This window comes from Crocuta crocuta, unplaced genomic scaffold (genome assembly GCF_008692635.1).
Source record: "Crocuta crocuta isolate KB4526 unplaced genomic scaffold, BGI_CrCroc_1.0 scaffold422, whole genome shotgun sequence".
In the NCBI taxonomy this organism is placed as follows: domain Eukaryota; kingdom Metazoa; phylum Chordata; class Mammalia; order Carnivora; family Hyaenidae; genus Crocuta; species Crocuta crocuta.
The window spans coordinates 905,075-932,987 of NW_027529554.1; the positions used below are offsets into that span (position 1 = coordinate 905,075).

General features: G+C 36.4%; 1 protein-coding gene across 7 annotated transcripts in view; it reads left to right on the forward strand.

Annotated features, from left to right (window-relative positions):
* RXFP1 (relaxin family peptide receptor 1) overlaps positions 1-27,913 on the forward strand; it is a 112,522-nt gene that overhangs the window by 78,381 nt on the left and 6,228 nt on the right. For 4 of the 7 annotated variants that reach the window (XM_077761454.1, XM_077761449.1, XM_077761453.1 and 1 more), the window contains 10 exons: positions 4,010-4,081; positions 4,168-4,239; positions 4,837-4,911; positions 13,442-13,513; positions 15,679-15,750; positions 19,175-19,246; positions 22,263-22,334; positions 23,180-23,251; positions 25,046-25,275; positions 27,500-27,910. In XM_077761454.1, coding sequence (XP_077617580.1) covers positions 4,010-4,081; positions 4,168-4,239; positions 4,837-4,911; positions 13,442-13,513; positions 15,679-15,750; positions 19,175-19,246; positions 22,263-22,334; positions 23,180-23,251; positions 25,046-25,275; positions 27,500-27,910 — 1,220 coding nt within the window. The remainder of the gene's footprint in view (positions 1-4,009; positions 4,082-4,167; positions 4,240-4,836; positions 4,912-13,441; positions 13,514-15,678; positions 15,751-19,174; positions 19,247-22,262; positions 22,335-23,179; positions 23,252-25,045; positions 25,276-27,499; positions 27,911-27,913) is intronic. The other 3 variants (XM_077761451.1, XM_077761452.1, XM_077761450.1) reach the window with 3 other exon arrangements.

A 27,913-nucleotide genomic window follows, 5' to 3' on the forward strand; every position in this document is an offset into this window, starting at 1 on the left:
GAATATAACTATTCTAGGTGGAATCATACAATATTTGTCCTTTTGTGTCAGGCTTATTTCATTTAGCATAACGCCTTCAAGGTTCATCCATTTGTTTATCCATCCACATCCATCAATGGACATTTTCCGTTGTTTTCATCTTTTGGCTACTATGAATAACACTGCTGTGAACATTCGTGTACAAATATCTGTTTGAGTCGTTGCCTTCAATTCTTTGGGGTGTATATCCAGAAGGGGAATTGCTGAGTCATATGGCAATTCTAGGTTTGACTTTCAGAGGAATCACCATACTGTTTTCCACAGCATCTGCGCCATGTTCCCACCAACATACAAGGGGCCTCGTTCCTTCACATCTTCACCAGTACTTCTTATGTTCTGGGGTTTTGTTGTTTGAGAATTTGTTTGTCTTTTTCAAACAGCCATCCAAATGGATGTGAAGTCGCATTTCATTGTCGTTAAAAGCAAAGCTTTTTAGGGGCGCCCGGGTGGCTTAGTCGGTTAAGCGTCCGACTTTCGCTCAGGTCATGATCTCGCGGTTCGTGGGTTCGAGCCCCGCGTCGGGCTCTGTGCTGACTGCCAGCTCAGAGCCTGGAGCCTGTTTCAGTCTGTGACTCCCTCTCTCTCTGGCCCTCCCCTGCTCACGCTGTCTCTCTCTCTCTCCTAGAAATAAATAAAAATATTAAAAAAAAAAAAAAAGCAAAGCTTTTTAAAAATTAGTTTTCTTGGGGCACCTGGGTGACTCAGTCATTTGAGTGTCCGACTCTTGGTTTCAGTTCAGGTCATGATCCCAGAGTAATGGGCTCAAGCCCCACATCGGGCTTCACACTGAGTGGAGCCTGCTTGGGATTCTCTCTCCCTGTTCTCCCCCGCTCATGCACTCTCTAAGAAATTTAAAAAATTAAGTAAATATATAAATCAATAAAATAGGCCCATTTTAGCAGCTGAACCTAACCTCCTATAGGAAATAATTGCATGGAAATATAACCAACCAAAAGGCAAATAAATCAACAGCTCCCTGTATTTCTATTTCTGTCCCCTTGCTTTCTATTTTACACCACTTTGTTTAATCCTAATCCAAGAAACTCATTCCTGTCAGATTCCTAGATTGTGGTATCAGGGTTTAGGACTGAGAGACAGCTGTCAAATGATTTTACTAGCAAAATGGAAGAAGGGCCCTGGAAACCCAAAGTATTAACAGTAACTGCTTTTGCCAAGTCTTCTTCCTTCTATCCCATCTCTGCTCTTTTGTGTCTTGGCAAATCACCTGAAGTCAATACTGGATTCATTCCCATCAGACTCCTGACTATCTTTCTCTCCAACCCCAAATGAATCTGTTCAAAACTTACTAAACAGTATCTGCTTGGTCTAATGTTCAATGGATGTGAAAGATAGTACAGACTTGGGGCGCCTGGGTAGCTTAGTCGGTTAAGCGTCCGACTTTTGCTTAGGTCATGATCTCGCGGTTCGTGGGTTCGAGCCCCGCGTCGGGCTCTGTGCTGACTGCCAGCTCAGAGCCTGGAGCCTGTTTCAGTCTGTGACTCCCTCTCTCTCTGACCCTCCCCTGCTCATGCTGTCTCTCTCTCTCTCTCTCCTAGAAATAAATAAAAAAACATTTAAAAAAAAAAAGAAAGAAAGATAGTACAGACCTGGTTTAGTGTTCAACAGATGTGAAGGATTGTACCACAGATTTTAAAGAGTCCTCCATCTCTTCCCATGGTTATTCATAGCACTGGAATATTGTTTGGATGTTAAAGATGTCACATACTTCTAGGTTTTCATAGGTAATCATTAGATTCCTCCTTTTCATGCATCTATAAATATTCATTATCCCTTACAGTGTGCAAATTTTCAGCAAGCCACCATGGGGAGGAGGCACAGAAAGATAAGTCAGACATGCTGACTTCCAGCAACTTACATCTTAATATTTCAGGTGAAAGGATATGATCTTACTGGGGCAAGGTATGCCTCTTGCTCTCCAGAGGCTTATGATCTCGGGTGGGAAACCATACCAATATACACACAACAATTAGAGAATGATTCAAGAACGATTAAATCCTAAACCTGTGTTATTCAGACCAAAACTCCTATTAATATTCATTGAAATGAGTGGCCATTTGGGGTTTGTAGTAGTGAAGCATGGCTGGGGAAAATGAAGAGGACTGGGATAAACAGAAGTGGGTATGGGTGCAGGCATGGATCAAATGCTTTTACCTGAGGGGTTGCTATTGACTTTGAAAAGGAGGGGCTCATAGGGAAGTGTGGTAGCTATTCTTTACCCTTCCGGTGCCCAGCTGAGATCCCATGTCTACAAGGGAGGGAGGGAAGTGGCTCTAATAAGGAGTATCATCTCTTGCTACCTCTAAGCAAAAGTCAAACACAGTGGTGTCAGGGAGGCTACCAGCGGGAGAAATCTTATAAGCTGTCAACTTATAAGAGTAGAGAAAAGAGCAACGTCAGCGTGGCCCATGTACCTGTGGAAGTGAAATCTGAAGTAAAACTTGCATATGAATCATAGGCAGAGAGGAAAAAGAGGACAGAAATAAGAATGGGAGGCATGAATAGAGGCATTATTGTCGTAAATAATATGTGCTGAATGCTTAGGACATGTTACAGCAACCCAGTAAAGTAGGTACTAAGATTACCTCCATTTTAGAGCTGGGTAACCTGAGGCTTTCAGGAGTTAACTGCTTAAAGTCACACTATTACTAAGTAGCAAAGCTAGGAATTGAACTGACAGCAGAGTCAGAGCAGTGAACTGCTGTTCTAAAGACAAGGAGGTAGAAATAAACATGGTAAGGGGCACCTGGGTGGCTCAGTTGGTTATGCCTCCGGCTTCAGCTCAGGTCATGAACTCACGGTTCATGAATTCGAGCCCTGCACTGGGCTCTGCGCTGACAGCTCAGAGTCTGGCACCTGCTTCGGACTCTGTGTCTCCCTCTCTCTCTGCCCCTCCCTCAGTAGTTCTCTCTCTCTCTCTCTCTCGCTCTCTCTTTCTCTCTTTCTCTCTCTCAAAGATAAATACATGCACTAAAAAGAAAAAAGAAAGAAATATGGCAAGAAGATGAGATCAACAGAACAGAGTTGGTTCAATCTGCAGGACAGTAAGAAATAAAGAGAAGTAGGGGTCAAACTCCTTAGCAAGCATGCAATGGTGCAATGTCCTTTCTTTCCAGAACAGGCTTTGCCTCCCTCCCAGGTTCATCCTGTCCCTCTTCACAGTGCCTTCATGGTGAGGCCGCACTGAAATACCTGGTTATCCCTTACCTTGTTCCTCTCTTCTCTCTCTTGCCTCTGGATAAGCCATCTCCTCTGCCTACATTAACTCCTACCCCTTCTTTGCTTTGTGAATGACATCTTCATCCAAACCTCTGTCCATCCCATCGCGCACCCTCTGGTAAAGCCTTCTGTCTCCTGACTCCAAGCATTGCAGTCCCCACCCCTAACAAAGGCAGATGCCTTCTCCCCTGCAATGTCCGAGCAACCCTACATTATACGCTTCTCTCTTTTCCCCATGTTGCTGTAATAACCTGTTTATACTCTGTCTTCCCTCTAGACTCAAAGCCCCTCAAAGAAAGAGATGATATGCCTAGCACACTACCATTGAGTATAGGTGCCCAAAAAAGTTGCTGCATAAAGGCATAAATGAATGGAGTGATTGATTGATTGATTGATTGATTGATTGATTGCGGGGTAATTAAAACCTAGACATGAAAAGGTAAGTGATAAAGAACTTTTAGAGACCCAAAAGAAGGGCTAAGATCCGATGAGAATAGTACACAAGAAAATCTAAGATAGATGATTATTGTTTTTCCTTTCCTTACTGTAAGATATCAAGAAGGTAACACGTTTGGGGCACCAGGCTGCCTCAGGCAGTAGAGCATGCAGCCCTTGATCTCAGGGTTGTCGGTGTGACTCTCACGTTGGGTATAGAGATTACCTAAAAATGAAATTTTAAAAAAAGGAAAAGAAGAAGATAACACATTTATTGTAGTCATTTCTCTTCTTTCAGGTATCTCAATCATAACAGAATAACTTTCTTGAAGCCGGGTGTTTTTGAAGACCTCCACAGACTAGAATGGCTGTATGTTTAATTTATGTGTCATTTTATAGTATTAGTTTTTATATTCTAAATATATAAATGAATCCATTTTTTCTTCTGGCTGGCAGGATAATTGAAGATAATCACCTCAGTCGAATTTCCCCACTAACATTTTATGGACTAAATTCTCTTATCCTCTTGTAAGTACTAAAAATTAAAACAACTATTTCAATTGAAGAAAAAGACATGAATAGAAGTCACTGCTTTAAGTTAAACAGCATTAAATGTGGAATCGTTAAAGACCCAAAAAGGCCTTTCTGGCTAAAAATCCTCTCTTAATCATATCTTATGAGGCTATTTCATAGTTTTAACAATTTTATAAGATCTCTATCCTCTAAGACATCAGCCCATTAAAACTAAATACAGCCTCACTCCTATATTTTATTGAAGTATTCTCAAGCACACCATTGTTGCCCTATATTAATCTTAGTCAAAAAAAAAGACAATAATAATAATAACATTAATTTTAAATCACCTCCTTCTCACACCCACCTTTGAAGGGTGCAGGCTTTTTTTCAGTTACTAACATTGCTGCTTCCTCCAGGGGACAACTATCATTTGTTGAATTTTATTACTAACAAGCACTCAAATATAACAAGACTTACAGAAAAAAAAAGGAGAAGACAACTAACTTAATAGATTTTCATGGTTTCATAAAGAATAATGATAATACCATATTTGACTTAAGATGAAGAAAGAACCAGAAAAAGGTGACTTCTCTTTCTTTTCTTTTTCAGAGCACTGATGAATAACGTCCTCACCCATTTGCCAGATAAACCTCTCTGCCAGCACATGCCAAGACTGCACTGGCTGTAAGTTGCTGTACTTTTCCTCAGAGAAGTCAGCTAACTTTGGTTTTGTCTGGTTCATTTTGGATATTAGGTTTTTAAAAGTGAGATTAGAAGATTAGAAGTGGCAGATTAAAAGTAGAGGGGAAAGATGAAGTTCAAAACATCAGTGAGAGGTGATAACTATCAACCTGATAATGAAGCAGGACTGGGAAGTGCTATAAACAGCAGCCATAATAATTCAAAATACACTAGTTTGGAACCCTTTAGGGGAAGACAAACATCCCCAGAGTCATTACCAACCAAGTCCAGAGGACATCTTGGTATGACAGCACAGTACCCCCATTGATGACAAGCTAAAGTATTCAAGAAAAGGCCAAATTAAGTTCAATATCCTTTGTCGTAATTAAATTTTGTTTCAAACGAACACATTAACAGTTATTATGTGCTGAGTAATCCAAACCGAGAAATGTAAAGCAAAATTGATTAATATTTACATATTAATAACATTATCCCAATTTTAATGCCGGTAATAATAATTTTGCTTTTTAAGTATTCATTTCTTTTAAAAACTAATCACAGTGCCATAACCAATTAAAAAATTGAATCAGTAATCAAAAATCTCCCAACAAACAAGAGTCCAGGGCTGGATGGTTTTCCAAGGGAAGTCTACCAAACACTTAAAGAATAGTTAACACCTATTCTTTTGAAATTGTTCCAAAAAATAGAAATGGAAGGAAAACTTCCAAACTCATTCTACAAGGTCAGCATTACCTTGATTCCAAAACCAAAAACCCCACTAAAAAGGAGAACTACAGAGCAACTTCCCTGATGAACATGGATGCAAAAATGTTCAACAAGATGTTTAGCAAACCAGATCCGACAATACATTAAAAGAATTTTTCACCACGATCAAGTGGGATTTATTAATGGGATGCAGGTCTAGTTCAACATCCACAAATCAGTCAATGTGATACATCACATTAAAAAAGAAAAGATAAGAACCACATGATCCTCTCAATACATGCTGAAAAAGCATTCGACAAAATACAGCATCCTTTCTTAATAAAAACCCTCAAGAAAGTAGGGATAGAAGGATCATACTTCAACATCATAAAAACCACATACAAAAGACCCATAGCTAATATCATCCTCAATGGGGAGAAAGTGAGAGCTTTCCGTCTTAGGTCAGGAACATGACAAGGATGTCCACTCTCACCACTGTTATTCAACACAGTGGTGGAAGTCCTAGCCTCAGCAATCAGACAACATAAAGAAATAAAAGGCATCCAAATTGGAAAGGAGGAAGTCAAACCTTCACTCTGCAAACTGAAAAGACACCACAAAAAAATCTGCTAGAACTGATCCATGAATTCAGCAAAGCTGCAGGATACAAAATCAATGTACAGAAACCAGCTGCATTTCTATATGCCAATAATGGAGCAGCAGAAAGAGAAGTCAAGGAATTGATTCCATTTACAATGTGCCAAAATCCACAAAATACCTAGGAATAAACCTAACCAAAGAGGTGAAAAATCTATACACTGAAAACTATAGAAAGCTTATGAAAGAAATGGAAGAAGACACACACCAAAAAATGGAAAAACATTCCATGCCCATGGATTGGAAGAACAAATATTGTTAAAATGATTATACTACCCAAAGCAATCTACATATTCAATGCAATCTTTATCAAAATACCACCAGCATTTTTCACAGAGCTAGAACAAACAATCCTAAAATTTGTATGGAACCAGAAAAGACCCCGAATTCCTTTGGCTAAAGGAATTCTGAAAAAGAAAAACACATCTGGAGTTATCACAATTCCAGACTTCAAGCTGTATTACAAAACTGTAATTATCAAGACAGTGTGGTACTGGTACAAAAACAGACACAAAGATCAGCAGAACAGAATAGAGAACCCAAATATGGACCCATAAATGTATGGCCAACTCATCTTTGACAAAGCAGGAAAGAATACCCAATGGAAAAAAGACAGTCTCTTCAGCAAATGGTGTTGGGAAAACTGGACAGAGTCATGCAAAAGAATCAACCTGGATCACTTTCTTACACTATACACAAAAATAAACTCAAAACGGATGAAAGGCTTAAATGTAAGACAGGAAGCCATCAAAATCCTCGAGGAGAAAGCAGGCAACAACCTCTTTGACCTCAGCCACAGCAACTTCTTACTTGACATGTTTCCAGAGGCAAGGGAAACAAAAGCAAAAGTGAACTATTGGGACCTCATCAAAATAAAAATCTTCCATACAGTAAAGGAAACAATCAGCAAAACTAAAAGGCAATTGACTGAATGGGAGAAGATATTTTCAAATGACATATCAGATAAAGGGTTAGTATTCAAAATCTAGAAAGAACTTATCAAACTCAACACCCAAAAAACAATCCACTGAAGAAATAGGCAAAAAACATGAATAGACACTTCTCCAAAGAAGACATCCAGATGGCTAACAGATACATGAAAAAATGCTCAACATCAGTCATCATCAGGGAAATAGAAATGAAAACAACGAGATACCACCTCACACCTGTCAGAATGGCTAACATTAACAACCCAGGCAACAACAGATGTTGGTGAGGATGTGGAGAAAGGATCTCTTTTGCACTGCTGGTGGGACTACAAACTGGTGCAGCCACTCTGGAAAATAGAATGAAGCTTCCTCAAAAAGTTAAAAATAGAACTACCCTACAACCCAACAATTGTACTACTAGGTATTTATTCAAAGGATACTGGAGTGCTGATTCGAAGTGGCACACGCACCTCAATGTTTATAGCAGCGCTATGGACAATAGCCAAAGCATAGAGCCCAAATGTATGAAGAAGTGGTATATATACAATGGAATATTACTTAGCTATCAAGAATGAAATCTTGCCATTTGCAACAATGTGAATGGAACTAGAATGTATTATGCTAAGCGAAATGAGTCAGTCAGAGAAAGACAAATATATGATTTCACTCATATGTGGAATTTAAGGTACAAAATAGATGAACATAAGGGAAGGGAAGCAAAACTAAGATAAAAACAGAGAGGGAAACAAACCACAAGAGACTCTTAAAACACAAAGAACAAATTGAGGGTTGCTGGTGGGGTGTTGGGTTGGGGTAAGAGCTAAAGGGAGGAGGGGCATTAAGGAGGAGGACACTTATTGAGATGAGCACTGGGTGTTATATGTAAGTGATGAATTACTAAATTCTATTCCTGAAATTATAATTACACTATATGTTAACTAACTTGGATTTAAATAAATAAATAAATAAATAAAATGCCTTTACCTTGCACATGAACTTTTATTTAGCAAAGTATAAACTAAAAAATCTGATAGATGTGTTGGTTAAAAAAAAATCATTAACTGATTTAGTAGAAAAATACACATAAAATAAAAGACATATTGACAGCCCAGGATAATATGCTTGCAAGGTATGTGACAGACAATAGAGTAAGGCCTTTATTAGAGTTCTTTCAAAGCAAAAAGTAAAAACTGTACACACCACAACAGAAGTTGAGAAATTCAACAAGTTAGAAATATAAGAAGTAAATAAGCACATGAGGCAATAGCCAAAGGTAAACTGAACTTTGATCAAGAGGGTAAATTAAACTTATTCTGATATGAGACAAAGCAAGTTTATTTATAGGCAAGAGAAGCTAATATGAAGAATTTGAAAATATAGAAAATGATGAGGATATATTATGGAGCAAGATACTGGAAGATGTGGACACAGACAGAAAAAATAAAATGTGATACAGCATTTAAAATGAACGGGCTAGCCCTACTTCACTCAGCACAACTCAATTTCAAGAACACAATATGAATTATAAAGAAAAAGTCATCGAAGAGACATGTATTACAATTCTATTCCAACAATATTATGCTTAGGATATAGAAAGCCACAAAACAACATTGCTCCCTTTCTACTGATGAGAAGGAACTTTATCATCTATAAAATAGTACTGAAAAAAAATAGACTTTAGAACAGGGACTATAATCAGGGATAATATCACTTTATGATATACCTCTTTGATAAATGAGGTCAATGATAAAGTGGTCAATTCAGCAAGAAGATATAATAATAATCTTAAATGAGTAAACAGTTTCAAAATGAATAAAATGATAACCACAGAAATATAAAGAAAAATAACTAGGAGTCACAAGATATCAGTTAAAACCAACAAATCCACTAAAATGTAGATATGTGATATTCCTAAGGTGAAAGAGTCCTAAGATAAATATTAATAAAAGGCATATAACTGATCAAAATCATATGGTGGGAGAGAAGAGGAGGAACAGAAAGGAAAACAATATATACTAAATTTATCACTTCTGGGTATAGGAAATTAACAAGTATTGTTAACTTCTAAGAAAGACAAGATATGGGGGCACCTGGGTGACTCAGTCCATTAAGCTTCTGACTCAGACTCAGGTCATGATCTCATGGTTTGCGAATTCGAGCCCCGCATCCGGCTCTCTGATGTCAACACAGAGTCTGCTTCAGATCCTCTCATTTCTTCTCTCTCTGCCCCTACCCTACTCATGTTCACTCCCTCTCTCTTTCTCAAAAATAAACATACATTAAAAAAAAAAAAAAAGAGGGCACCTGGGTGACTCATTTGGTTAAGCGTCTGACTCTTGATTTCGGCTCCAGTCATGATCCCAGGGTTATGGGATTGAGCCCCACATGGGGTTCCACACTCAATGTGGAGCCCTTAACTCCCAGATCCCTTTCCTCCTTGTGCACTCTTTCTCTAAAATAAAAAGAAAATAAAAAAAAAAAAGGAAGACAGTGTATTGGGCACAGTTATAATTATAAATATAACCAATAGAATATACAAACCTTTCTAAATATTAAAAGTTTTTATTTGTTGGAAGTTTTTTAACCTATAAAACCATATAGAAATATTTTTTAATTTTTTTAATGTTTATTTTTGAGAGACAAAGTGCACGTGCACATGCAAGTGAGGGAGGGGCAGAGAGAGAGGAGGAAAGAAATCCCAAGCAGCCTTGACACTGTCAGCTCAGAGCCCACCACAGTGCTCGATCTCATGAACTCATGAGATCATGACCTGAGCCAAAATCGAGAGTCAGATGCTTAACTGACTGAGCCATCCAGGTGCCCCACCATATAGTAAGCTTTTTAAATTGAAGACTAAAGTCAGATATATTAGTCATAGCAATAAACTTAACTGCGCTTAACTTACCTCTTGAAAAGAAAAGAGATTTTCAAATTGGCTTATAAAACAAAACCTAATTCAGTGCTATTTACAAAAAAAAAACAAAACCCACATACAACTAAATCTAAGTGATTACAAAAGATCAAAAATAAAAGGTTGGTCTAAAGTATTCCATGTTGATGCAAACCAAAATAAAAAAAAGCAGGGATCATATTTTTTATCTAAATAAATACAAGTCTGGCCAATTTGCATTTATTTAAATGCTACAGTGCACAATTTCTAATAAAAGGCATTACATTATAAGTATATGTGCAGCAAACAGATTCATATAGTAACCAAAGGGAATAATAGGCATATATAAGCAATAAGAGATAATAATCCACCTCTTTTAATCCGTGAAAGATCAAGTATGATGAAAAGGGATATGAGGAACTAAATAACATAATTAATGAGCTAACTCTAATTGATGTATATCAAACTGCAATGTCCCTTATCAATAATAGAACTGATCTATTTGGGACAGCAGTGTGTCCAGCTATAATACTACATTCCCAGACTTCCCTGCATCTTGATGTGACCACATGACTAAGCTTTACTTAATGAGGTGGAAGAAGTATCATGGGGACTTCTGGGAAGTCTCCACAAAAAGAAAAGGGGAAAAAAAAAAAAAGGCAGCCCCTTCCTCTCTTTCCTTATCCAGAAAACATGGATATGATGGCTCAATCTTTAGCATCATCCTGGACCATGAAGACCACGGCATGTAAACAGTGAATATGAAAGATGTTTCTAACAACTTTGTAAAACTACCATAGTAGTCCTAGACTGCTTAACTGTAGTTGTGTATTTATGCTGTTATAGTTGGGTGTCTGTTTTATGTACCTGCACCTAATTCTAATGGAAATAAACCTGAAAGCAAAGAATGTCCAAAGAACATCACCAAAACTGACCATATATTTTAGGACATACACATACATAAGCCAAATTCAAGAAAACAGATGGAGGGATTAGCCTAAAGCAAGAGAAGAGTCATCTCTTCCTCTTGAGACTAGAAGGAGACCAGGTGCATATACAGGTAAGTTTGTAGATGTTGGGCAGAAGGTCAAGGGCTTCTCCCTGTTTCATCACCTCAGTTTTTTCCATGAAACAGGAGCCTGAAACATTTCAAAGGTAGGGGAGGAAGTAGAGGTTTACGAGATTTGCATGTTTAGAATGCCACTAGGGGATAAGAGAGGAGGTTGAGAAGTAACAGGCAAGATTACTGATGCTTTGGGGCTTTGTTATTGTTGTTCTTCAGATCAAAGAACCATAATTTTCACTTTCAGCCAATGACTAGATTAGCCAAATTTAATGACCATGTATGAAGGGAAAAAATTAAATGGTTAAATACAGAGGCTCATAAGTTGGAAAAGTGATCTAGACATGAAGTAATAAAAATACTCCTTGTCAGCTCCCTTAGAGCCTGGAGCTAAGGAACAAGAAGCAGGTTTGTATGCCTCAAACCAGATCCCTGTGTATCAAGGACAAAAACCACTAACTGTAGGAAGAAAGCCAAAACAAATCCCCAAATAAAGGTTAAAATCCAAACTCAAAATTAAACTAAACTAAGTTTAATCAAAAGTCCCTAATTTATGCCTTGATGTGTATCTCTTACTTATTTTGACCAATTATAAATTAATACTAGCTTAAATGCTTTTGTTCACTTAATAGGAAAAAGAAAGTTACAATAGTAGCTAACAAGGAAAGTGTTACCAACTCACCGTAAGAATACTGTGTGGGACTTAAGAGAGCATCACCATCTGGTGGCAGGTTCGTGGTAACAACAGTAAGAGGAAAGAAACGGACAGTCTGTCACTGACAATATATATGGAGAGCGACTAAAAGCTTAGACCAAAGCGGATGACCAACAAAAAGAGTACTATAAGGGCTTAATTTCCAATTTAACAGAATAGTAGAATTTTTCTTCAGAAGGATGATCTAGAATCAAGATTTAAGACTCAATATTCTGTATAGTACAGAAATCCTATCTACAAAACTCTTCAGTTTCGGTATCTCTCCTTTGTGAAATATCTGTAATGATAATAAGTTTATTCTCTGGACACTATAAATTTTGTGCTTGAACTTGAAATGTTTTGTGTCATTCGACCAGTAAATCTAATTTTGCAATCTGATGCAACATAGAAGAACCCTATGATATCTTCTACAGCCTGACTTCAAATATAGCTCTGTTATTTCACTCTTTTGTATTACGAATACACCCTTTTCCTCAATTGACTTGACTTCTAGACCCCTTATATCCTGGCCTTCCAGATTGTTCAGATATGCCTTGATTTGTCAACATCTATTTTTATTGCGATGTCCAAAATAGAACCGACTACCCCAGATGGAGCCTAGCCAGTAGAATACAGGCAATGCTTTTAATGCTTCTCATGTTTCCCCTGCAGATTTTAGTAGCTGTGTCACACTTCAACTCATATACTTTCGTTGCAATTATTCTTGAATAGCTCTATATTATATGGTGAAGAGTAAACTAAGTGTTGGGGTAGACTGAGTAGATTTAAGGACAACTATTTATTCCTGAAAGTATATCCCCAACCTCAGCTAACTCTGTTCCACAAACTTTCACCATAATAAGATAAAAGACGGGCAATAAAAGGATGCTTTCATGATCACCGTGAAGAAGAGACTCTAAAACATAAGTTTTTTGACAAGTTTTACTGCTCAGATCAGACTCCTGATGGTGACATGGCATCACACAGCAAGGGAGCATAAGTAGGGTATGCATGTCCCGGAATCAGAAATTGGAAAGCCAAGGATAGCATTGGCCTGTGTGGCAATATAATAAAGCAAATAGTGGTGTTCTCGGTGGTAAAATGCTATTGCGAATTTTTTCTGGGGGTGGTTAGGAAAGGGAGGTAGAGGTGAAATATTATTTTGGCAGCAAGAGAATAAAACCTTCTGAAGACTGTAGCAAACAGAGTCACACAACTTAGAGAAATGCTATTGGTAACTCTCTAGACAGATGTTCAATACAGATCACTGTAAAATGTCTGTTAAGTGGATATTTATCATAACAAAGTTTTTTAATTTGACTTCTCATTCTCTTCACATTTCTCAGGATAACATATGTGCCTATATGAACATACGATACATTTATGACTCAAAACATTTTTTACTATGAACACAGAAAAAGAAGCATTACATATATATATTATTTCAGCTATTATGTAAGTGGCTACATGTGAGAATCTGTATGAAACAAACAGTATGTGAGAAAAAGATATTTTATTAGAAACCAAATAATTCTTGGTCAATTTATTTCTATGATTAAAACGTAGCTTTATGATTTTTGTTTTTTATGTTTCAGGGACTTTGAAGGCAACCACATCCATAACTTAAGAAATTTGACTTTTATTTCCTGCAGTAATTTAACTGTTTTGTAAGTAGCATTCTATCCTTTTGATGTGTTATCTCTTTACAACAAAATGGATCATTTATGTGAACATAAGTTAGCATAAACATGCACAATAATGATGGCAAATGTTCACTGATGACTTGAAATTTTCTGAAACCGAAGCATTTTAGCAAAATTATTGAAGTTCAAACCAAGTGTAATGAAGATTCACAATATACATGGATCATTTCAATGGTGCTGTATTATTAGAGACTTGTTTTTCGTGAACTTAAGTGATAGCCGTTTTAATGGAAAGAAATGTTCACAGACCACTTAAAATCTCTCCTTGGATCTCAGTTTGAGAAACACTTAATTAGTTGTATTCTATAAGAATGTTTGCCCATTGCAAATTATTACTGTAAAGATTGTGGGAAAAAACTGAATTACAACCAAAAATTTTTTAAAATACTGCAGAATGTCTACACCCCTAAATCTGTAAGTGTGGACACCAGGATAAACTCTAGAATGTTATTGAGTATAATTTCTCCATCTGCCTCTCTGGACTATTTACTTACTTACTTACTTACTTACTTAAATGTTTATTTACTTTTGAAAGAGAGAAAGAGACAGAGTGCTGCGAGGGAGGGGCAGAGAGAGAGGGAGACAGAATCTGAAGCAGCTCCAGGCTCTGAGCGCTCAGCACAGAGTCTGACGCCAGGCTGGAACTCACAGAACTTGAGATTGTGACCTAAGCGGGAAGTCAGACGCTTAACCAACTAAGCCACCCAGGGGCCCTCTCTCTGGCCTATTTTAAATTCACATTGCTTTTCCCATGAAAGTGAAGGTCGCTGGGACATCTTGCAACATAAAAACACAACTGCCTCATTTACAGTTTCTCAGAACAGTGGTCTTCAGACTATGGATTGAAATTCACAAGTGGGTGAAGAAAGCAATATGGTACCTCCTGATTAGCTTTTTTAAAATGAAACTAAGTTGAATTGATTGGATAAAAATGTCAAAGCACAATTTGCATAATTAAATGTATTGTTTTATAAATCTCGGCTCATGTGGGTGTGTGTCCCAATGTAAAATGCATTTTTTTAAAGTGTAGTTACCATGGGAAAAGTTTGAAAACCATTATAATAGAATCCATCTAGAAATCCATACTAGAAACCGAAATACTAAGACCCCTGTGTAAAGGCAATGCAATAGTTACCACTGATATGATAATTTTTCTCCAGTATGCTCCCCACCCCCATTCCAACGGGTTCAGGTCACTGAGATGTTTGAACTCTTGTGCAGTGAGTTCATCAGTTTTCAGGTGCAGGATGCTTATATATCAGTCATGCAAAACAGTTCATACTAATCGCCCAAAGGAAACCAAATTGCAACTAAATGCCATAGACCAAAGAGATACTTGAAAAACTTACAACTTCTTTGCTATTCTACTTGTATTTGTTTTTAAAGAAGCCTCTTTGTGAAAAAAAAAATCATTTGTGAGTTTCCTCTTGTGCTTATGCTTCTCTGGTCTTGGGATACTGGCAGGAGGTGATAATGGTTTGGAGAGCTAAGAGGAAATACTTTAGGATGGGACAAGACCAACCTCCGGGGTGGTGTCACACAACGTTTAAAGAACTGGAACCATTTTCAAACTTTCCCACGAATTTTCCTTTATACTGGCTCATAGCACATGAGATCAGTGCAGAAATGAACTGGTCAAGGGGCGTCTGGGTGGCTCAGTCAGCTAAGCATCTGACTTCAGCTCAGGTCATGATCTCGATGTTTGTGGGTTCGAGCCCCATGTCAGGCTCTAGGCTGACAGCACAGAGCCTGGAGCCTGCTTCAGATACTGTGTCTCCCTCTCTCTGCCCCTTCCCCATTTGTGATCTGTGTTTCTCTGTCTCTCAAAAAATAAATAAATGTAAAAAAAATTTTTTTTAAAGAGTTGAGGTTTTTCTCTAACTCCCTTGCAGAGTTATTACCTACCTCACTTAAAAACTAGAATAATATTTTATTTTTTTCATCGATAAATTTGAGAAATTTAAGACTAAAATAAGACTGGGTAATTTATCATACTACAAGATACTTGATGTGCAAATCACTGTATATAATTATCTCTTTTTTTTTTAAGGCTGTTAATCCTTTCTCCAAAAACTCATTTATCACTTCCCTCAAGGAGCTACAATTTTTCTTTTTCTTTTTACTTTCAGGGTGATGAGGAAAAACAAAATTAATCATCTAAATGAAAATACTTTTGCACCTTTACAGAAACTAGCTGAATTGTAAGTTTGATTACGCATATATTGATAACACTTTTCTTTCTACTGTTTTAGTTTACATACTTGTGCTTTTATACATTTGAGAGATATTTAACACTTGTTGTATGTTGTTACACTTGTATGTAACACTTGTTACATACATGTGCTATTTTATACACTTGAGAGATATTTATCTCTTTTCCTAGAATTATCTGCATATACTTTGAACCATAAATGAACTCAGATAGCCTACAAAAATATATTTTAAAATATATATAAAGTAAGTATTTGAGGAAAATGAGATTTTTTTTTTTTTTTGAGAGACAGCGTGCGCAGGGGAGGAGCAGAGACAGAGGAGGTCATATGATCTAAAGCAGGGTCTATGCTGACATCAGCAAGCCAGATGCAGGGCTCGAACTCACAAATCACAAGATAATGACCTGAGCTGAAGTCAGATGCTTAACTGACTGAGCCACCCAAGTGCCCCAAGGAAAATGAGGCAAAGGAAACATAGCTAAATAATAAAGTCAGGGTAAAATTAATAAATAAGATACATCCTACATCATTCTGTCCCATTGCTAGAGAGGAAAAGCACATTTGTTTTTAAGTTTCGTGAAGAGTTAGGATTGAGAGACCTTAAAACAAAAAGACATACTTTGCTAATTCTGGAAACAAAGGATAATCTTGGATCCACAAAGAAATTAGACATCCTTGGATAACATCCCAACCTATAATAATGGAAGAGAGACATACGTTAAATCAGCCGTGTATAATGTCCATTTTTTAAGATCAATGACAGAATTCCAAAGAGCATCAGAAACAACTCTGATAAACCAAAGGTTTGTGACCCAAGCACATAGTAGCTGATTGTCAGAATAAAAGATATATTGTGCAATGGATGAACTACGTGTCCTTCAGACAATTCTTTTATGTTTTAGTATTAATTTTCTCAATTGGGTTTTTGCTAAAGTTTGAGCTAACAACTACAGTTGACCCTTATACAACATAGGTCTGAACTGTGCAGGTCCATTTGTACCTAAATTTTTTTCAGTAAATACAGCACAGTACTGTACATGTATGTTCTCTTCCTTATGACTTTCTTAATAACACTTTTATTTTTTCTAGCTTCCTGTATTGAAAGAATACAGTATATAATACACACAACATACAAAAAATGTCTTAATTCACTGTCTATGTTATCAGTAAGGCTTCTAGTCAACAGTAGGCTATTAGTAGTTAAGTTCTGGGGAAGTCAAAAGTTAACTGTATGGGGGTAAGGCAGTCAGCACCCCTAACCTCTACATTGTTCAAGCATCACCTGTAGTTTGGTTTTGCGTTTTCTGGAAAGAATCTGGATTGTGGACACATCAACATGTTTTGACAATAAGCTGGGCAGAACATTAATTTATTAAAACTTTTTCATAAAAAAACTAAAGAACATAACCAGAGTATTTTTCTGGATACCTTACCTGCATCCTGAAACAGATGGAGGTAATTTATATGCCACAGGCATGTACAGTTCTCCAAAAACAATCTTGCATTCTGCTGGAAAACATCAATAAACAAGCCCTTGAAATCCCCCAATGTTTTTCATAACCATTAGCCTGAAACATTTTTTGGCAGGCAGTAGCAATTGTTCACAAAATTGTTCACAATCGTGCACAAAATTGTGCACAAAAATGTGCAGGAAAATCTCCACAGGTATTAGAACCAAGCAAGTTTTGTAATAACTCTTGGTATTTGGCAATTGAACCATATCATCAGCAAATAGGAAATTGTTTTATTCTTAATACTAAGGAGATGTGCAAACAGGTGATCCAAAGGCATTATCTAAATATTAAAATACCAAGTTAGTCATGGGGTCCATATTTTTCCTTGTTTTCGCCTACTTGCAACCACTGTGTGAATATTGGAAAGCAATTCTCCAAATCCTAATTTTCATGGTGGCATTGAGGTGCAGGTTCTATGTGAGTATCAATAACCAGCCGGGAACATGAAACACAAACAGTGAAGTCCATAACCAGTGCTAATCCAGGTTCAGGAGTAAAGGAATGAGGAAGAAAACCTGCAGAGAGTGTACCCAAGGCAAATCATTAGTCCTGCCGAAAGCCTGCTGACTCCCATATGGCCTGAAAAACCAGATTTACAAGGATGAAAATGGCATGTTTTCTAAAATGACAATGATTTAAAATAGGTAATTCTAGGGACGGCTGGGTGGCTCAGTCAGTTAAGGGGCCGCCTTCAGCTCAGGTCATGATCTCACAGTTCGTGGGTTCCAGCCCCATGTCGGGCTCTGTTCTGACAGCTCAGAGCTGAAGCCTGCTTCAGATTCTGTGTCTCCTTCTCTCTGCCCCTTCTACATTCATGCTGTCTCTCTCTCTTTCAAAAATAAACTTGAAAATAAATAAATAAATGATTTTGTTAAAACCTCAAAGCTAAAACTATCATGCCCTTCAAAGTTGAATAATCTCACTTTTGATTTATAAGCACTCTAACTTATGTAGCAAATACATACATTCTCCTACTTCTCCTTGTGACAACTAATAGGATTTAGAGATGGATAGGGAAAGTGGTTAGGCTTTCTCTTAGCATCTCTTGATCACTTTGGAGAAGTAAAACCTATTGAAATGTTATCTTGTTTAGAAGAATCTGAAGCCTTTTTCATGAGTGCTGCCACCATCAAAGCTACCACAAGATCTGTTACCTTTACAAGCCTTCTGGGTGCCTCAGTCAATTGAGCATCCAACTCTTGATTTCAGCTCAGATCATCTCACAGTTTGTGAGTTTGAGCCCCATTTGGGGCTCTGCGATGATAGCATGGAGCCTGCTTGGAATTCTCTTTCTCTCTGCCCATCCCCTGCCAACTCTCTCTCCAACTAAATAAATAAACTTTAAAAAACAAAACAAACAAATTTAAAAAACCCTTCTTACAAGGTCATATTAAGCTACAAGGTCATACTATGCTCGGCAGCCTAACCGCTACACGTACACCCAAAGTATCTTGCCCCAAGAGCATATGAGATCCCATGTATATCAACTAGGAAGGATGCTTGCACCTGCAATAACCCATTTCCATTTGATAATCATAATAAACCCAAGCAAACGAAAAAATTAAGGCTCCAAGTTATATTCCTACTATAATGCAAAAGGATGAAGGGAATGAAGGAAATGGGGAAATAGGCACAACACATATATTAATTAAATTAGAAAATTGCATCTGTTAGAATAAGATCAAATACCATCAAGCATTTGTCTCTGAAAAAGCAATGAAATGGGATAAGATATTTATATATTTTCCCATAATACTTCTTTTTTAAAACTTTTAGACTTCTGGTAAATATAACTCACTAAGAGCATTGTTTAAAAGTTGTATAATGCTTCCCTAATGGCAGTACAATGAATAAAGTCTTAAGAAAATAATGTGACATGATTGCAATTATTTCTCTAGGGATTTAGGAAGTAATAAGATTGAAAATCTTCCACCGCAAGTATTTAAGGATCTGAAGGAGCTCTCACAATTGTAAGACTGATACTAATTTTGTCACTTCATTTCTTTACTTTTAAGTTCTTTTATTTTTTAAGTTGTAACAATATCTGTAACATAAGACTTACCATTTTTAACCATTTTTAAATGTACAGTTCAGTGGCATTACATACCTTCATATTGTTATACAACTATCACTGCCATCCATCTCCAGAAGTTTTTCATCCTCCCAAACTGAAATTCCATACCTATTAAACAATATCTCCCCATCACCTCCCCTGACTAACATCTCTGTTCTGTATTTATTAATTTGACTCCTCTAGGTACCCATTAGGTGGAATCATTCAATATTTGACCTTTTGTGACTAGCTAATTTCACTTAATATAATGTCTTCAAGGTCTATACTTGTAGCATGTGTCAGAATTTCTGATTATTATTTGGAATAATAGCATTAATTAGTAATAATATTTTCTAAACAATTCATTGTGTGCATATATATAGTCATATATACACATATAAACATAAACATTGTGTTTATTCATTCACCGACTCACGGACACTTGCGTTCCTCCCACCTTTTAGCTACTGTGAGTAATACTGCTATGAACATGGTGTACAAATATCCGTTTGAGACCTTTTTTTTCAATCCTTTTCAGTATATTGTCTGAGAAGTAAAATTGCTGGATGATATGGTAATTCTATTTTTAATTTTTTGAGGAAACAATATACTGTTTTCCAAGCGGCTACACCATTTTACGTTCCCACCAGCAGGGCACAAGAATTCCAATTTCTCTACATCTTTGACAACACTTATTATTTTCTATTTTTTTGGATAATAGCCATCCTAATGGATGTGAAATGGTATCTCATTGTGGTTTTGATTTTCATTTCTCTAATGGTTAGTGATGCTGAGCACCTTTTCATGGACTTATTGGCCATATATCTTCTTTGGAGAAATGTTTGAGTCTTTTGCCTATTTTTTAAATTGGGCTGGTTTTCTGGTGTTGAATTATAGGAATTCTTTATGTATTTTATATATTAAATCCTTTTCAATATATAATTTACAAATATTTTCTTCTATTCTATAAATTGCCTTTCCACTCTGTTGATAGTCTCCTCTGACACACTGACATTTTTAATTTAGATGTAGTCCAATTTTTCTGTTTTGTTGTTATTGTTGCCTATGTTTTTGGTGTCGTATACAAGAAATCACTGCTTAATCCAATGCCCTGAAGCTTTTCCCCTATGTTTTCTTCTTCTAAGAGTTTTATAGATTTAGCTTTTATATTTGGGTCTTCGATCCATTTTCAGTTAATTTTATACATGATGTAAGGTAAGGTTCTAAGTTCATTCTTTTGTATGTGAATAGCCATCTGGTTTTCCCAGCACCATTTGTTGAAAAGACTGTCCTTTTCCCATCAAACAGTCTTGGCACACTTGTTGAAAATCACCTGACCACATATACAAGGTTTTATTCCTGTGTTCTCTATCCTATTCCACTGGTCTATATACCTGCCTTTATAACAGTACCGCATTGTTCTGATTACTGTAGCTTTGTAGTAAGTTTTGAAACTAGGAAGTGTGAAGCCTCCAATTTTGTCCTCTTTCTCAAAGTTGTTTTAGCTATTCAAGCTCTCTTGAGATTCCAGGCAAATTTCAGAATGGATTTTTCTATCTCTGCAAAGTATATTAGGATTTTGATTAACATTGCACTAACTCTGTGGGCCACTTTTGGGAGTATGACGTCTTAACAACATTCAGTCTTCTAATCCATAAACATAAAATGTCTTTCCATTTATACTGGTATCTTTTTAAATTTCTTCCTGCAACATTTTACTTTCAAAGTACAAGTCTCACTTCCTTGGTTAAGTATTCCTAAGTATTTTATTCTTCCAATGCCATTGTAAATGGAATTATCTTTTGAATTTCTTTTTTGGATTGTTCATTGTTAGCGTGTAGAAGAAACACATTCAATTTTTGTGTGGTGGCTTTGCATTTGGCAACTTTGATGAATTTCATTATAAGTTCTAACAGTTGTGTGTGTGTGTGTGTGTGTGCGCACGCGCGCGCGTTTTAGAGTTTTGTGCACATAGTACCATGTCATCTGTGAACAGAGATTTTCAATTTGAATGGGTTTTTTTTTCCCCTTGCCTAACTACTCTGTCTAGGACTTCCAGTACTATGTTAAATAGAAGAAAAGTGGATATCCTGGTCTGGTTACTGATTTGGGAGGAAAAGCATTCACTCTTTTACCATTGAGTATGATATTAGCTGTGGGCTTTTCATATATAGCCTGTATTGTGTTCAGATAGTTTCCTGAAACTCAAATTTCATTTTCTTTTTTTTTTTTTTTTCATTGTCTTTCTTCCTCTTTTTCCTTCTTTCTGCAATCACCACTCCCCAAGAGCTCCCCCATTTAACTAATGGTCTAATCTAGAATAAATTTCTAAAAGAACTTGCCCTGAGAAGCCCCCTTTAAGCAGTGATTCTTGTTTCAAGGTTTTTTTTATTTGTTTTTTGTTTTTTACAAAGATTATGAAATTTTTTCCATCAAAATTCAGCTGCACTGTCATTCTGGTCTATATCTTTGTTCCCAGCTATAGCCTTTCACTTTTCATTCATGCCTCACAAATCATTAACAAAATGTCACTCTTTGGCATAAAATGTATTATAAAAAGTATTCAGGGTAATTTCATTAATTCACTTTTTGAAAAAATGAGATTGTTTTTTCATTAACTAAATGAGAGTGTAGGCAAAATGTGAGGTATGTGTGGTTTCTCTCAGGGTACTCTACAACTTCTTTGGTGAGAGCCATTTCTTGACTAGTTCTCTTTCATTCTTATGTTGTCATAGCTCCCTCTCTATCACTAACAAAATCCTAAAAGCCAGGCACTATTCTAAATGTTTTATCTTCACTAATTCATTTAAATATTTAATGAACTCTGTAAGGCGAGTCCTATGACTACACTTTTTTATCAAAGTCGAGATACACTTTCTCTTTATTTAAGAAGTTTCTAGAAATTACTTACTGTTGCCTTTTTTTAAAAACAGGAATCTTTCCTATAACCCAATCCAGAAAATTCAAGCAAATCAATTTGATTATCTTGTCAAACTCAAGTCTCTGTAAGTATATACCTATGAGGATAGTTTTATGATGAAATCATTATTTATATACTAATAACTAATAAATTCTATAAAATAAGATTTGTAGTCTTTCAAATCAGCTTTATTCCCAGGATGTTAGTTAAGCTCTAGCAAACCATATTAGTGTTCACTATAAACCAACAGATAGCTATTAGTTTCATCTTACGTGTTTATAAACTAAAAATTAGGTAATGATTTTGTATTTTCCTGTAATCACCAGTCGCTTATATTGGATTGTTTGCTTTGATCCTCTGAAGGCATCTCTGCATATTTATTTCTCTAGTAGCACTGGTGTCTAAGAATTTATTATAACTACTCTTATCCAAAGATGCAATATTCTATATTATATAAATCATTATTTGCACCACAAAAAAAATCTTTTATGGTCTAACAATTTCCTCTAAAAGATAAGCTTCAGTTCATTTAATTTAAATGTTCCCTCAGTTAAATGGCATCTTGTTAGAAAAAAATACTATTTAAAAATTATTAGAAAAATTTCAAAACGTAAAACTCCTCTGCTATTGTAATATTGTCTAAAAGATGTTTGTCCATTTATTCCACAAATTTTTATTGAGTAGTTACTATACACAAAGCATTGTGTTATGATCTACAAGGATCCAAAAACTTCAAATAGAGGAGATATATGTGTATAAATGCTAGAATCAGAAAGGATTTGGGGAAGTAAATGTGTAGGGCAGGCGGAGTATGAATGTTTGGTTCACAATCAGTGTTGACTGACAGCATTTTATTAAGTTATCCATCACAAGTCATTTTATTACACCTTATAACATATGTTATTTTGATAATTAATTTGATATTTTTAGCAGCCTAGAAGGAATTGAAATTTCAAATATCCAACAAAGGATGTTTAGACCTCTAATGAATCTCTCTCACATGTAAGCAGATGTTTTCCTTGTTTTTCATCTTGATTTTAATCTTTTATGTTTTCACGTGCACTATGCTAATACATCCATACCCAATGCATCCAATCTATCAAATTTTCTACTAATTTGCCTAAACAATACTATTCTTCAAGTGTTGCCATTGGGTGGGACGATTTTTACCGTTCCATGGTTTGGTAGAATGAAAGGTGATTTTTTTTAAATGTCAGAGAACATGAGTGTGGAGGGAACCCACCCATTCTTATAAGCTCTCCTCAGCACTGATACCATTCATACATATTGATGTTTGCCTGATGAGCTAGCAATTTGCACACGTGGTATAAGTGCTACCAATGAAAAAATAAGAATTTACAAAATAACTATAAATAAATAACTGCTATAAATGGAGGACAGTGTGGAGAAACCCTCCTCAGTAAAAATTGCCTCCAACGTTAGGGCATGATTGGAGCAAGTGTGTATGGATAAAATGGTAAACTATGAAAAATCTTTTATTTAGACGGTGTGTATTATAGTACCATTGATTCCATGCTTTGGGAACATTTTCTTTAATTGAATGCAGTCTTACAGCAGATATGAGAATGATCTCCATGCCAGGGTCATTAAATCTTGATAATTTACAAAGTGTCATGTCACCACTCTACAATTCCACTTATATTTTAAGTTTAATGCAGGACATTCTTTTTGTTTTTCGTAACCCCTCAGAGAGGATGCTTATAAAAGTTTCTTTGGTTGCACACAACATAAAATACTCTGACTACAGTAAGCCAAACATAGTTTATTGGGAGCAAACGGTGTAGCTCTCAAAACCCAAGAAACAACTCAAGGAACAAACCTGAATTGGTGCAGAAAACCATATCGGGTCTAAGGGATTCAGGCAGCAAGGATTAAACAACAGGACAATAAACTGTGATCGACAAGCTTTTACCTTGTAATGCTACAGCTCTCTATACTATAAAGGTCATTTTTTTTTTTTTTGCCAGAGTACATACCTTTAGAGCTATGTACTCTAAAGCTCTAAATTAGATTTGAATTTCAATGTCTACATTTATTAGAAATTTCGTAGCAAATAATCTGCCTCCATTGAATATTCATCTCCTCCTATGGTGATGCTAATACCTATCCCATGGAGTTGATTTGAGAATTAATTCCTGATACCTGATACCTAGAAGATGCTCAATATGTGGCACTGGGGTTGGTGCTAACACAGTTGTAATTATTGATCATCTTTATCAGTAAGATTAGTCTATTAATGAAAGAATTAACTCATCAAAATTTATTGAACACTCTGCTAGGTATCAAAATCATGTTGAGAGATAAGTATGTTAACAGGAAGTTATAGATCACATGACTTCTCTAGTAGAAACGCCATGAAAGCAGAGAGGAGAAAGCAGATGGCTCTCTCTTCGCCCGAGGGCTAGATTGGCTGCAGCAACAATAGGAGCTGTGTAACAGTGCGCTCACCTGTACTAAACACTAAAAATCCAATAAAAGTTTCCTTTAATTCTCTTGATCACATGCTAATGGCTTGTTTCTATTTCAAGACACACCTAACGCTTGTATATTCATGATGGCCATTTGCTGCTCTGACCCTCATACTCTTTTACAGTGAAATCAAGTCACAAGAATGAAGTTAAATTTAAACCTTTAGTATCCTTAATGTTTTACATTCCTGTGGGTCTCATATTAAGATATTTCCTTTCTACTGCGAAAATTGAGGAAAAGAATATTAACATATAGTGGCACTTAATTAAATGTAAAGTATTCTTCTACTCTCACTTTGTTCATCAGATATTTTAAGAAATTCCAGTACTGTGGGTATGCATCCCATGTCCGCAGCTGTAAACCAAACACTGACGGGATCTCATCTCTCGAGAACCTCCTGGCAAGCATTATTCAGAGAGTATTTGTCTGGGTTGTATCTGCAGTCACCTGCTTTGGAAACGTCTTTGTCATTTGTATGAGACCTTACATCAGGTCTGAAAACAGGCTGCACGCCATGTCAATCATTTCTCTCTGCTGTGAGTATCTCCTGGTTGACAAGGAATTATAGTTTTGCAATATATGAAAGCACTGCTATTCGAAAATAAGTAAAGAAAGTGGTGGAATTACGACATTTCAAGTTTTTCTCCTTTTTGCTTATATATCGTGTTCACACTTATTGCAATGAAAATGAAATTCCTTTAGTGAAAAGAAAAAATATTTTTAACACAAGAAAATTCAATTCCCTTATACAGATTAACAAAGCTCTCATTCTTTAGTTGTCTTCTCTGAAGGCATATTCTGTTAAAGCATGTAAAATCGTTTACTGTGAATAAAATGGCAACCTTTAATTTTTACATCCAGAGGTGTATTTACTGTTTTGTTTGCATGTACGGATCATAGACATTGATTTAACTGATGGCTGTTTTTCTGGTCTTTGAGCTACTAAAATCTTTTCCATTCATAATCTGAAGTATTAAAAAATTTTTTTAACGTATTTATTTTTGAACGACAGAGAGAGACAGAGTACTAGTTGAGGAGGAGCAGAGAGAGAGAGGGAGACAGAATCTGAAGCAGGCTCCAGACTCTGAATTGTCAGCATAGAGTCTGATAAGGGGCTCAAACCCACGAACCGTGAGATCGTGACCTGAGCCGAAGTCAGACACTTAACCAACTGAGCCACCTGGGCAACCTCATAATTTGAAATATTTAAATAAGAAAATGTTTTTAGGTAGAATTAAATATTTTTATGTTTTTGAAATGTGATTGTGAGGTACTATGTTAAATGAGGACTACAAAGAAAAATAAACAAGACCAGTCCTCAGGTTATTTATCACATGAGTGAAGTGGTCTCCAGCGAGTATCAATCTACACGATGCTCCACTTTACATGTACTGTTCATGTCGTACCTCCAGCCTCATTCAAAGTCTAATATCTAATTGTATTTTTCATTCCAAGCTATCTAAGAAATAGAACTTAGAAATTTTTTACTACATTGTATTCTTAGCTACAAAATTTTAAATATACTCAATTTCCTTGGTGAAGGCTAGAATATAACATCAGTGTTTAAGGATTAGGGCCAGACTTATGATTTATACAGTGATATGATTTTTGGAAACATTGTGTAGAATACTTGTATGGTCAAAAAATCTCACCTGCTCTCTAATGTGAAATGTTCATTTAAAAAGCAAAATCACCAAATAGTACATGACATTGACAACTGATTTGGGGGATGAGAAGGCCTAAAAAGAGACAGAGAAAGATGTAAAAATGGAAGAGAGAATCAGAGAGAATAGGTTTGCTTAGACCAGCTCTGGGTAAATAACTTAAATCCTCCAAAATTATGCTGACTGCAGAGCACTTCTTAATTATTCCTCTCTTCTAAATTATAGGCCACAAAATTCATAGTCATTAGTCTATCACAGCAATTTCTGAATTACTTTCTCTAGGATTTTGGATGATACCCTTAGCATGTTAACCTGGGAGCATTTCAGTGGAAGAGGTGATCCAAATAATAACATCCCCATATTGGTCCCTAATTGCAATTAACTCATTTACTTAATACTTCTAGGTGATCGGACTGGAACGGAAAACAAAATACGTAAGATCCTTGCTCACACAGACTTGAAAATTAGAAAAAAACGAAACAAAACAGAGAAATGATTACATAATTAGCTGTAGAGGGTCCTGTAAGAGTAGTTATTGAAGAGAGCTGATGAAAAGATCTTTATCCATCAACAAATTGTTAGAATAAAAATTACCTCCTGGGGCGCCTGGGTGGCTTAGTCAGTTAAGCGTCCGACTTTCGCTTAGGTCATGATCTCGCGGTTCGTGGGTTCGAGCCCTACGTAGGGCTCTGTGCTGACTGCCAGCTCAGAGCCTGGAGCCTATTTCAGAGTCTGTGTCTCCCTCTCTCTCTGACTCTCCCCTGCTCACGCTGTCTCTCTCTCTCTCCTAGAAATAAATAAAAATATTTTAAAAAAATAAAAAAATAAAAAAATTACCTCCCTCCAAGAGGTGCCTGGGTGGTTCAATCAATTAGACAATCAATTCATGGATTTCCATCATGATCTTGGGGTTCCTGGGTTCAAGCCTGCTTGAGATTCTCTCTCTCAAAATACATAAACATCTTTTTTTTAAAATTATCTCCCCCCAAACTAGAAGCAAATTAGATATTTTTTGCTAATACTAAAAATATGACTGTCGTTAATCCCATTATACCTATTCATTTCTCTAAATTTGCAACATTTACTTATCCTCTAGGTGCTGACTGCCTAATGGGAATATATTTGTTTGTCATCGGAGCCTTCGACCTAAAGTTTCGTGGAGAATACAACAAGCATGCACAGCTGTGGATGGAGAGTATTCACTGTCAGATTGTGGGATCTTTGGCCATTCTATCCACGGAAGTATCAGTGTTACTTCTAACATTTCTGACACTGGAAAAATATATCTGCATTGTCTATCCTTTTAGATGTTTAAGACCTAAAAAATGCAGAACAATTACAGTTCTGATTCTCATTTGGATGACTGGGTTTATCGTGGCTTTCATTCCATGGACCAATAAGGAATTTTTCAAAAACTACTATGGCACCAATGGCGTGTGCTTCCCTCTTCATTCAGAGGACACAGAAAGTACCGCAGCCCAGATTTACTCAGTGGCAATTTTTCTAGGTA